This window comes from Mchenga conophoros, linkage group LG11 (assembly GCF_057382185.1).
Source record: "Mchenga conophoros isolate Kocher_MC1m ecotype Shallow Benthic linkage group LG11, M_conophoros_male_GT1.1, whole genome shotgun sequence".
Lineage (NCBI taxonomy): Eukaryota > Metazoa > Chordata > Actinopteri > Cichliformes > Cichlidae > Mchenga > Mchenga conophoros.
The window spans coordinates 7,898,044-7,911,308 of record NC_140536.1 but is presented as its reverse complement, the minus strand read 5'-3'; the positions used below and the strand labels follow the sequence as shown (position 1 = coordinate 7,911,308).

Below are 13,265 nucleotides of genomic sequence, written 5' to 3'. Positions count from 1 at the left end.
GGAATTCACTGGCGGACTTCATTTCTCTATTAATGGTGTCCGACTTACCAGAAAACTGTCAGGAATGTCTGACTAAATTGCTTCATGCACATCACTTATCGGTAATCATTCACATATACTGACTATTTGTATAACAGTGTGGACGTGTAAACAACACCGCAGAGCACATTACAGATAATAATGACACCAGGAACAGTAGAGCAACACAGATATTTCCACGATCATCCTGACAACCCCTCTGCCCATCTAATGAACCATTAGCCACTCCTACTCCCAGTGAACTGCATCATGATGCGTGTCTTGGATACACATGTGGCGACAAGCTCACACACCTGATTTCCTTGCGGTTCAGCTGTCCTTGCCCTTGACACAGCAGTCAGGTTCAGTACAACTCACAGCTGCAAACCCTAGTTAAATACACTAGTCAGAGCAAGTAAGAAAGCAACGCAAAGTCCCACTGAGAGGTTTTGGAGGGCAAATTAACTATTTAAATTGGTAAAGGCGCCTGAAGAAAACCCAGAGGATTGATACTGCAATGTTACCCTAAAGCGACACTGATGTCTGAATAAAATGTCAAGTGAATCCATATAAAGTCTATAATAAATCCATATTGATGAGACTGGTCAATTACAACATGGGTCCCTTTGAAAACTCTGATCAGCTGTTAGTCTACAAGGAAAAGACAAAAGTGTGTTCCTTGCTTTTAAGCACCAGAGTAGATATGAAGCTATAAGAAAACCTACAGCCAACTTTCAATTAGTTTTGATTTATCTGCTCATGGCACTCCTAATTCCATCCAGCAGCTCACTATAAAGTAAAACTACAACTTTTTATTGCATAACTCAGCATATCAGCTCCTCGCCAGCTTGATAAGAAATTGAAGTCTAGGGGACTTATGGGTAATTTTTCATTCAAAACCACCACATTACAGTCCAGTTTTTCTCTCGCGTCTCTCTTCCAAGCCCATCTTCTCTTCACCCTCTCTCTCCCTTTTCACTTTGGCACCAAGCTGGATGAGATCACTCACCTGAAACCTACAGCGAGGACGCTAGTGCTAAACCGGATTTAGTTCATGTGTGTTTTCCTACACTTGCACGATGATTGCAGAGTAGGAGAGGTAAACAGGATTTGGGAGGAGGAGGGGAGGAGATGGGCGGCTTGCTGATGGGTTTCCTAGGGGACTGATAGGTAAAAAGCCTGAACTTGTGTGTGTGGGTGTGAAGTGATAGACGGCGTCCTCTAATGATATGGCATACAGACTGACGGGGAGAGTGGACTGTGACTCCCGACTGTACGGAAGAAGAATATGACCCTAGTAATTTATGATCAGACACCTATCAGGCAGCTGTGGTCTATACACTAAACCAAGATCAATAACCTTGTCAAGCTCTGCAGGAGAGAGTGTGAGTGGCTCCCTGCCGCTGCTGTTACTGAGCCCATGGGGAAGCTGCAGGTTAATGCTGAGAGAAGCCGGGGGCAGAACAGGGTGTTTAACTTTGCGTGGGTGCGTGTGTGTGTGCGTGCGTGAGAAACAGTGTGTTAAGAATATGTGGTGGTGGATGTGCAGCCTGAGGACAGTTCATTCCACAGACTTTACACAGGAGATAGCAATTTGAAATGTGAGGAAGGATTCATCTTAACTTCTATTGGATTCATTCACTTCATATTAAGCTGACCAGCAAGTGTTTTCAGCCTTATTATAATAAATCATTCCTCTCGTTTGTTGGTGTAAAGTTGGAGGGTGTGCATTTGCGGTACAGGTGGTCACTGCGGGAATCAAGGCCAAGACTCAAGGCTGCAGGAGCCTAACGCTCTTCCCACCGAGGGAGACAAATTCATGCGAGAGTGTGAGAGAAGAGAAGCAGGAGAGCAAGTGAGAAAGGGAGGGGGGGTTAAAAGGGAGAGACTTTTCCTGTCAGAGGAAGAGCAAACAAAGCTGCTGGATCAGGCGAGGCTGGTATACTGGGAGCGTCTTTTGTTGGCTGACTTGCTTAGCAAACATTACACACTTTAAGGAAAGCGACACACTTCACACCACAGCACCGTTTAAACTGCTGCACATTCTTCATCTTACTTTATTTTAATATAAGGACAGTTAACGCGTAAAGAAGTAGAAATAATCACTTATATTTACTCAACTACATTATTTAAAATATCTGAATTTAGTTGAGCCTGTCCATTTTGTGCTCTGCTTATACTGTATTACATTCATATCCAAGTGCATTAAGAAGAGATATTTGCACATAAATATGCAGAATTTGTAGGCAAGGAACAGTTTTTGATACTGGAGGCTTTTGGTTTCTGTTTTTGTCCAGGCAGTACTGATTTATCACGTTTGAGCAGTTTAAACATTTAATGTAGAGGGAAAATAAGAGGAAAAACATCTGAAAAACAGCCATATAGGAAGTGCTGGCTATCATCTGGTTTCAGCCATTTAGCTTTTTAAAACATATCCTAACAGTGGGTGCATAAAATGTGAATTATTTGCCCAAATCTCTTCTGGAAGAGCTGAAATCTTGGCTGATGGGTTCCCATGTTGGTAATGATGTTTATCAGCAGGGTAATAGTAATATCAGCTGCTTAATTATACTGGCCAGAGTTTTATTAACAGTGCCTCTGAGCAGAGTATTTTTGTACTGTCCATATATTAAGTGGGCTACTCTCAAGGAATTCTAGGATATGGTTGTGAGGTTTTCATCGCTGAATGATTATAATAGCAGTAAGACTGTCTTTGTGATTTTATCAGTATAAAAGAGCAATTAAACATTTTGGTATTTTTATTTTCACTTAAGTAAAGGATCTATATACGCCTCCTTCCACTGCATCTATGTTTGGACAATAGCAGGTATCCAGAAGTTCTTGTCTTTCCCGTCCTCTGTAATTACAGGTTGTTTGAGGCCATCCAAAATAGAAATCTGCTTTTACTGCGGTCTTATTTTAGCTTCCTCAAAATGTAATTTGTTTGTTACAGTCAAGGAATTCGATTGTACATCATTTCAGAGCAAATGATTCTGAAGACCTGACAACTTAACTGGCAAGCAACACAATAATGCAGCCCCTGAGCAGCATGTTTAGTTTTTAATGTTGCTGCCAGATTTAACAAGAAGTGCTACGATTATTGTGAGGGCTGGATTCAATAAGCTGATACTGATACTGGCTGTGAGAAAGGCAAAGCATCAAATAAAGATTCTTGTGCTTTTAAAAGTCACAATGACACAAACTCAAGAAGGATTCCCACTGCAGCAGTCCAGCAATATCGTGAATATCGCTATCAGCAAAAGGAAAAGTGGGCTCTAACTCTGTGCGTGAGAACATTCATCATCGAGACACAATGAGGGAATTTACCACCAATTGTGGGCCGTGTGTTGTATAAACTCCATTACTTAAATGTCAGAGATAAGACAGCCTGAGCTTCTTTTGCTCAGGAACGTTTCATAAGCACAGAGCAAACTCCAATTAGTGGATTAGACCAGAACCCGGAAACTACATGTGACTGTTCTGAGTAAAATAATTTAAATCTGAATGGATCTGAAGGCTGATGAAGGGCCTGATAGCACTGATCCTCCTCCTCCTCCTCACTAGGACACTGACCAACAATGAGAAAGACCGACAGACGTACAGACAGCACGGTCCTTTGTGTCCACTGACAATAGGGATCTGTCCCTCACTGGGATGGGCTGATCTCTGGATGCAGCCCTTCAGTTTCTGCTCCGGGTGAGTGGTGGGTACAGAAGAAACATGGATACCAGTAGTAGAAAGAAAACAGACATTTTAATACCATTATCAAAATGTATTTGTGGATTGCGTCATATTTAACCTTAAACCGTATGTTTACTGAGTAAAGGCTCTGATCGGGATCTAGAGCCAGGATAAATAACACAGCTGGCTATAGATCTCTGCAAGTAATAGTGCTGAGAAGAGGTCCAGGAATTAGATCTTTAAAATGTATTCTTTTTTATTATTTGAGGGAGAAAATGTGTAAGTCCTATCTGTTAAAATCTAATCTCTTGTATACTGGACACTAATTTTGGGTTTACTGTTGCGCTGTGCTATCTGCTGTCAGCAGATTCTGTACAGGTCTCCCATCACCCACCTCGTTTACCTCCAATAGAAATTGGCAGTATTTAGTTCAGCAGCACATGCATTCTGCAATTTTCAAAGATAAAATACAGTTGTCGAGTTTGAATAAGCTTAAAGTGAACAGCTTTGTCCATAGACTGAATCAGCCTGGAAGCTCCGCTGCCCGCTATTCCCCACACTAACTCCAATAAGGCAAAAACTGGTAAAGAAATTCTTAGGAAATATTACCCACCCTCTGTTACCTAACGTAACGGATCACGTCACTGGAAGTAGCTATCTTTCAAAGATACTGGGACTAAGTCTCACTTGTGAAGTATAACCAAGATGACAAATCATCATCATTTTTTTCAGCAGCATTTTTTCACTTCTAAAACGCTGTCAAAGTGTGACACAGACAGATATTGTCCCCATCCTGAGATGCTCTGTGGGATGGTGGGTAGCCATGGACAGAGGGGGAGCTGGGACCATTAGCCAGCTGTTCAGGACTCTTACAGTAGATCTATTCTCTCACAACCCACCAATGGGTCATTACTCATTACTCACGCCTCTCAGTCCTCCTCTGCTACCCTTTCTCTCTCTGGCCCCCAGTGGTAATGTCACACTTAGGAAACATGGCGAAACACAGTGACAGGGGAAAATGAGGGTGAGAGGAATGTGTGGTTACATAAGAGTGGGAGGAAAGAGGACTGGCATAACATAACAGGACGTTTGCACACACACACATTCAAGGAAACTGCTTTTTATTATCACACACAAACAGAAGTGCACGCAGTCTGCATACTCTGTTTAATGGACAGATTAATCGAACCCACTTGACAAAGTTAAAAAGTTCAAAAGAAAGAGAGAGCCTTTCAACGCAATGATTTAGTCATGATTGCTTTAAAAAATAGTTGTGACAGGTGCCAGCACCAATAGATCTCTGCCCTGTCTAGATTCCTCATCCACACTGAGTGCTCATTACCTAAAGAGCTTTAGAGGCTGAGGTTATACTTTGACTTTCAAGATTATTTTTTAGGCACTAACTAAATCTTCTCTTGGATATTGGAGTGCAAATTTCTGCTCTAAATGGAGTTTAAAAAGTGAAGTTTCTGAAAATTAAAAAAGTTTTGCTCTCATCTCCGCAGCTGCAGCTGGAACAGGCTCAATATCATTTATATTACAAGCGGGCAAAAATATAACTACGGTGCACAGAATATGGCTCAAAAAAGAAATGGTTTTCTTTTAAATTTACGACGCATTCTGTGTTTTTAGGTTTTTGTTAAATTAGAACAAGTTACCTGTAAGTTTGTCACTTATACATCTTATGAAAGTTTTTTTTTTAAATATTAGTTTTTAATCTCACCTTGCCAAAACGTTTCAAAGTTAAACAAACTCACCTGAAGCGGATTTTCCAGGACCTCTGCGCGGTGAGCCAGGGCCGGGGTCAAGGAAGGAAACACATGAGAAGAACTTGAATTCGCCATTTTTTCCATATCACGTAAAAAGGAAACACTTGTTTGTCGCGATTCCTTCCTTCTTCACATGTCTGGCGTTACATCTCACTTTCACCTCATCCCGTCCCAGGCATCCCACACGTCCTTGTCGCTTCAGTGGAAACTCGGAGGGTAAAAGTTCTTCATTGTTGAGGACAGGAATCAGGAGTTGGTGATGGCTTCAGGTACGATCGGGAAAATAGAATCTTAAATTAACAAAGTCATAGAAAAAAGCAAACAAACATGTGCATCTTTTTTATGTTTTACTTGTGCTCATCACTTCTGTGACGATGGGATTGGAAGCAGCAAGACAAACAGCAGATTGTTTGTTTCGAGCCCCGCTGCGTTCATGTTCATTGGCAGTTAGACGCTCTGATGTACGACATAACTGTGGACTTGAAGTAGGCATCAGGAAAGCCGCAGTTATCGTCGCGCACACAAAGCAGCGCACTGACCACAGATACTGGGACACATTCACTTTGATGCGAGACTGAGCGTCATTATCGATCAGATGGCTTAGAATGGAAGTAAACAGAATCCAACTGATTGTAAAGTTAGAGATTTCGTTTGTTTTTGTTTCAGGCTAGACTGAAATGGCCCCATGACCTGAAGATTTATAGTGTTTGGGTTTAAATGAAAAGTGAATTTAACTTTCTGCTTGGCAGTAGTATTGAACCCACTGGATCGGGACTTGCCATGCGCAAGCTTCTAGTTAAAGGATAGAAGTTTGACGAAGACAAACACCAAGCCGCTGTCCTGTTTGGTTTAGTGCGTCGAAATGTGTATTAAGATGGGGTACAAGTTGAAATACTAATTCTCCTGAAATCCAAACAAGTTGGCATGTCAGCGCTCCAGTTTTTGTTAAACATGTTGCCACCTGCTGGCCACACAGAGAGAGAGAGTGGCAGTTTTGCAGATGGTTCGACAGCGCATCTGATTAGAGCCACATGATGTCCCTCTTCTAATTAGGCTGGTAATGTTCTCACCTACAGACAACAGGTGTGTCATTGTGCCTGAATTTGCAATCTCTTCCTATTCGCTCTTCATCACCCCTTTGGAAACCTCATCAGCAGCTGAAAGAAAGACCAATTAAATAAATAAGAATCATCATAACAAATGGGCATGCAGACAAGTCCGGCTACATCAGTAGGACCGCATCTAATCTCTATTCAGTCTGGGTCCAGCTGTGAGTAGCTCCACATCCCAGTCAAAGGGTTGAACTGAGATACATCGCTGTGTCGTCTTTTGTGGCATCTTTCTGATCCGCGTCTGTGAAGAGAAGAGTGTTTGTCTCTGCACAAACAAAATTAGCTTGTGCAGATGGGGCTGCTGCCTTCTTTTGAGTATGAGCAGTCTGTCTTGACACATATACATGCTTTTCATGATCAGAGGGAACTATGATATTTATAGCTGCAAAAACGTCTTTAAAATGGACTGAATATGCTGTTTCTCTTTCATCCCTGTCATTTACAGACACTATTAAAATAATGGATTCTCATATTGAACATAATCCACTTAAGATTGCTCTTTTCCAGACATGGTTTTCTCACTGTGTGATGTCAGTGAGACCGGGTATCCTTAATATGGTCACCTATGGTCACATTTAAAACTCTCAGGTTGACCTCATATATTGATTGGCACATTGCTAACATCAGACACAATTAGTGACAAATTACTGCAGTTTGCATCTTGATATCCAGTACTGGACACTTGCATTGAGAGACAGATCTTACAAACAGTTATAAAATGTACAATTTAAAAACTCATTCTTGGTATCAATACACTTATAACTGATTTTTTTTTTAAAGGCAATTAAACAACTTAGAAGCTTTTTGTGCAAATCAGTTTCAATAAGATGTATTATAAAGTTATTCTGAAGTATTCTGGTTGTCAAGAAATAATAATGGTTTACACAGAAATAAGTGATACTAACACACCAACTATCTACTCCTCCTCACTTTGGTAATTTGTGGTGGCCGGTCAGATTCCCGAGCAGAGCCTGTGTAGTTTACTGGTAATGTTTATCATCAGTATAACACTGAGCAGCATTAGTAATGGACTCAAAGTAGATGAAAACATAGAAATACGAGAAGTCTCCACATCATTAAAGGGTTGAGGACAGTCAGTGTTTTAATGTGAAAGATGCGGTGGACCAGCTCCCATCTGACTAAACCCAGAACTACATAAAGGTGAAGCGCAGAAATAAACACTGGTATCTGTGCACTAAACACTCATTTCCTTGTGTGGGCAGACCTCTACCATGTGCACAATATGTTATTGTTCCAATTACTATCATGTATCTGAGTCTGTATGTAGGTCAACATGCTGCAAGTGTTCCACATTATTCCATGTTAATGCTTGATACCTGAGCCAATTTGTGCTTGCCATGTTCAGCGTGTAGACTCCAGCCAGATGGACACAGGCTTAGTAATGTGTTTAATATGTTTTATGTATAGTTACTGGACTTCAACTTACACTCATACTCTCAGAGCTGGGAGCAGAAGAATAAGCGTCTCCGATTTCCATCTGTATTCATCCTGCTCCTTCTCTGTCTGCGCTCTGTCCGGAGTCAGCCAGCTCTCTCTGCCATAATAATCAAGAGCCGTTTGATGTGATTACTGTGGCGTGAAGTGGAAGACGATTGAAAGCACATTTTATTTCACATGTTGAAATAACATGACTAAATAGATTCTCCCTCTTTACTATTTCCATAAATCTCCTAGGACCCTGCTGGTTTATCCATCAGTGCTGGCAGAGATTTCGAGTGAGCTTTGAATGACAACCTTTGTCATGGATACAGGGCCGTGACATTTTCCCCAGTGGTTGCTGACCCCCCCCCGCCCAGCGAGGCTTCAGATGACACACTGATGTTTTCAGTCAAAGATGAGGTCAACACACTGTTGAACTCTGACCTCTAATAGAGAAAGATGTTGGCAGACTGAAGCGGGGAAAGATATGGATGAAGAATAAAAGATATATGTGAAGGGGGAAAAGAGGGATATAAAATGTTAAGAGAGACACATAAAAACAGCGAGGTTTGGGAAAGAAAGCAAAGGAAAGAGAGATAAAGGCAGCCAAGCAAAAGATAGGGAGCAGCAGATTTAGTCAACACAGACACACAAAAACTCCTACACGCTCACACTTGAGCCTGCACCTCAGGCTTTAAAAGAAAGAATAGACAGATAACGGCAGCCATATGTTTTTCTTTCCTTGTTGTCTGTCTCGTTCTCATTCTCTCCTCTCTATGCATGCTTTATGTACACTTTGCTTTATCTTCTTCAAATTAGCTCGCTTACCAATAGGCAGCAGAAAATGTCTCTCTTAGGAGATAAATGTACCGCCTCATCTCGACCATGTGGGTATGATTACTGAATATGAAATTCAAAGTTGAAGAATTGAAACTGGCAGAATGATTAACAGCTCTGTATTTAATTCAGACACACTGTAAATTGTCTCAAAGGTTTAAAGTCGTGGCTTAAAATTCAAGCTGTCAAGCATTTTAATGCAGAGGACATTTTATTTTCTTTATCTACTGTTCAGCTGTTTTGGTTAAGACATAAAAATAAAGCTGTCTATTATTTTATGATTAAATTTATAGCTCCATCAAAAGATATGAGATGTGAATGAAAGCTCACCAAGAGTGCACAGAATGAAAATGGGAGTGATTTAAAGTTCAGGAGGCATTTTATTGAGACTTTGAAAAACAAAGGCCTGCATATATGTGTATATATGTGTTTTTTGTCACAGTTTTTGCTCCTCCTGAAGAGCCAGCTGACTAACTACAGTGCACTGTATCTAGATATTTGAACTGTTGTTTGTCAGAGTTTAAAGTACAGAAATATATTTATCCGAGTATGGCATTTCAGAGCAAAATATGTACCTCACATCATTTATTTGACAGTTCTTAAACAGTCTAGTTTATGATTTTATGTGAATTCATATAAAATCACAGACTTATGAGTGGATTTTGACCTTTTAGCTCATTATCTCTTACCAAAAAAGTAGCTGTCGTTGGAGAAAGCCTGACCTTTTAGGCCTAAAAGGTGAACATATTTTGGATGTCAGGGAGACAATTCTCTAAACTTTTTTAGGTGATTATAAAATATGTTTGCCTATGAAAGCACATTTTCTGCATTTTACAAGCAAATGCAACAAATAGACAAAAATCCCCAAACATGTCCCTGTGATGTGCTGTCATTAATCATGTCAGAAGCCCTCTCATGTGTCTTGTGAGCCTTTGGAGACAGCCTGACCTTTTAGGCTAAACTGCCTAACTGTAAACAGCGGTCTAATAATTCCCACCTCGATCTGCAACAACACCAAAGACTATTAAATCACAGATGCACTGGTGCCGATATCCCGATGTAAGGCAACTGCAAGAGACATTTTTTGTGCAGATTTTACACTTCATACTCTGATAATACTTTTCATAAATAAAGATCGTTCACTTTTTCACTTGTGTATCGTTACTTCAGTGTACTGGGAGTGGATAGTACTTCCTCCACCTTTGCAGGTTTCTAATAGCTGACTAAACCAAACATGGAATGAAAAATGAGACTTAAGGATTGATCTAGAAAGTGCGATCTGCTTTCATCGTGACAGAAGATCTAAAGAGACTTGTTGAGGAACAAGTTACGGGCAATAGTTCATCTGCTACAAAAGCGGCACATTAAACCCAACCATGCGAGTGAAAAATGAACCAAAAGCAGCCTGTTCTGATGAAAAGCAGAAGGTGAATAATCGGCAGATGATAGTCTTTTATCACAAATAATTTAGCACAAAACCGCCCCAGTAATCCTGAACAAAGTCCTAACGTCATTTGCTATTACAAACATCAAGCTTGCTCACCAACGTTAATTAAATCCAGGGAGGTGTATGTGTGTGCTGTCGGAGATAGCATTCAAGACCGATCAAGCTTGCAGAGTGAGGAGGCACCTATATTATCACCTAAATCAGATACCCTGCACAGAAAATGGGCCTTTTCCAACACGTGTACACACACACACACACAAATAAAACTGACTGCCCTCTAATCCCAAGATGCTGACATCTAAAGCCATCCAAATGCAAAGACATGTTGCTGAATACATTAGCTTTAAAAGGCACTCCTGCACAGTGAGAGGAAATACTATAAGAAATAATCAAATAATACAGACTACAAAAAACAAGGAATCACAGTCAACAGAGGATGATACCGAGGCAGTCAATGAGATCCTGCTGAATGATGATAATGATAGACTAAATAGGATTATACCCACAGCACTACATTCCCATGCAAACACAGATGGATCCCACAAGCGAAAAGAGAAAGTCTGTAATTTTGCAATATTGTAATCAGCAGAGAGTGGTTGTTTGTCCTTTCTAGGCTCTTGTTAAGCTTTCCAAATCCTGCAGAGCTGCTGTGAGAGGGTGTCAAGGATCTGCAGAGGCCCACAAGATGATCTATAATACCGTCATATAGAGCACTTTTTTTGGTTTTCATAAAACCCTAAAAGCAGAATGACAATGCAGTGCATGAAAGAAACTGTAAAGACCCAATCTGTTATGGCAGTCTCATGAGTTTGCACACTCATGTTAAGCTCCAATTGTTGGGCAAAAAAAACGTGATGAAATATTAATGTTCTGCCTGCTTGGGGAAAAATATGGCAGGGAAAGATCTTATTTAGTTGTAAACAGTTCCAGTGCTGCCTGTGGCCATTATATTTCCAAACAAGTGCTGCAATACAATACAGTGAGTAGGAAATTGCATCCAATGCTCCTAAATGTATTTCAAATTGGAACTAAGGCCCGGTATCTTCAACAAGATGGCCAGTAAATGATGCTGGAAAGAACGAAAGCTAAAACGATGGTAGTGGCACGAGCTGGGGGAGAAGTAGATGCTGTCAAAGCTTTCACTAGATTCAACAGAGCTTTATAGCGGCAACTTATAAGTTTGTGCTGCGATGGAAAACTTCAAACAGCACAAACCAATAATGCTCTATTTTTCTTGTGGATTGATTCGACAGCTTAGTCACAAACAATTTACCTGCATCAAACCTTTTTTATGTGCAAAATCTCTCGTGACAAAGACCTAACTGATGGTATACCACTAAGAATTCGCCCAAGAAAAGGCAGCTTTTTCTCTGCAGGCACTATCGCCTTCATTAGACATGCTGCCATGTGTGAGACCAAACCTTCAGCTCTTAATCAATAAAACCAGGGATGCTGGGCAAGGACCTTAGCTCAGCCTTTGATACCGTTGACCATCAGATCTTAATCCATCGCTTAAATTGCATGGTAGGGATATCTGGATCTGTTCTAAAGTGGTTCACCTCATTTCTGGAAGACAGGACGTTCCTAGTTTCAGTGGGAAACTTCCAATCAGACGTGGCGAAGTTTCTATGTGGAGTCCCACAAGGTTCGGTTTTAAGCCCCCTGTTATTTTCACTATATATTCTTCCCTTAGGCCGGATCATTAGCGGTTTCAAAAATATTTCTTATCACTTGTATGCAGACGACATCCAATTATACATTTCTTTTAAATCTTGGGAATTAGACAAGCTATCCACTCTTATGGACTGTCTTAAGGAAATTAATCTTTGGATGACAAACAATTTCCTGCAACTGAACGCAGACAAGACCGAGTGCTTAATCCTTGCCCCAGAGAATATCAAGCCCCAAATTAGTCAACATCTGGGTGCTTTTTCATCGACAATAAAAGCCACTGCTCGAAATCTTGGGATAATTTTCGACCAATCTTTGTCCTTTGACGTTCATATTAAATCCGTGACCCGCTCCTGCTTTTTTCACTTAAGAAATATTGCCAAACTCAGGACTATTGTCTCCACAACCGAACTGGAGATGCTTGTCCACACCTTTATTTCCTCCCGGCTAGACTATTGTAATGCACTTTTCTCCTGTGTATCTAAGGCCTCACTAAATCGGCTCCAAGCGGTTCAAAATGCTGCAGCAAGGCTTTTAACCCACAGCAATAAATTTTCCCATATCACTCCTATACTAAAATCCTTGCATTGGCTTCCGATTGGGTATAGATATAAGTTTAAAATCCTCACCTTTACGTTTATGTCTCTACAAGGTGAGGCCCCCATCTATATCTCGGAGCTTCTCAAACCCTATTCTCCGAAGCGGACTCTTAGATCCACTGATAGTGGTCGTCTATCTATTCCACGGACTCGTCTGAAAACAAAGGGGGATCACGCTTTTCAAACCCTGGCTCCAATACTGTGGAACGGTTTACCCTCCTCACTACGCACCATCGACACGGTGGCCTCTTTTAAAAAACAGCTTAAAACTCATCTGTTTAGACAGGCATTTGGGTAATGTTAATGCGTAATATGTTGTTTTATTTTATATTTATATTGTACTATTGCTTGTTTGATATGCTTTTATATTTCCTCTATGTTGCTATATTGTTTGTTTGACATGTCTTCATGTGAAGCACTTTGTAACAGCGTTTTTGTCTTAAAAAGTGCTATATAAATAAATTTTACTTACTTACTTACTTACATACATCTGCGCAAAAATAACAACAGAGGGCATTCAGGACGCGTACAAGGTTTCTCTCTAGTTCAAAAAGGGCTATTTCAGCCTAACATGAGCAGACAGCCTCGAGATTTTGGAAACCCAGTTCATTTTACTCATCATGATAGTTTCTTCTCAGTCTGTTATTTTGGTGTCTTCTGTGATGCTGATGGAGCTTTAGAAATTTGATGC

General features: G+C 40.6%; 1 protein-coding gene across 1 annotated transcript in view; it reads right to left on the bottom strand.

Moving 5' to 3' along the window:
- The window catches only part of nipal2 (NIPA like domain containing 2), a 34,698-nt gene that overhangs the window by 20,353 nt on the left and 1,080 nt on the right, over positions 1-13,265 (bottom strand). The window contains exon 2 of the mRNA XM_085290680.1: positions 5,457-5,731. Within this exon, the coding sequence (XP_085146806.1) occupies positions 5,457-5,552 (96 nt within the window). The 5' untranslated portion in view covers positions 5,553-5,731. The remainder of the gene's footprint in view (positions 1-5,456; positions 5,732-13,265) is intronic.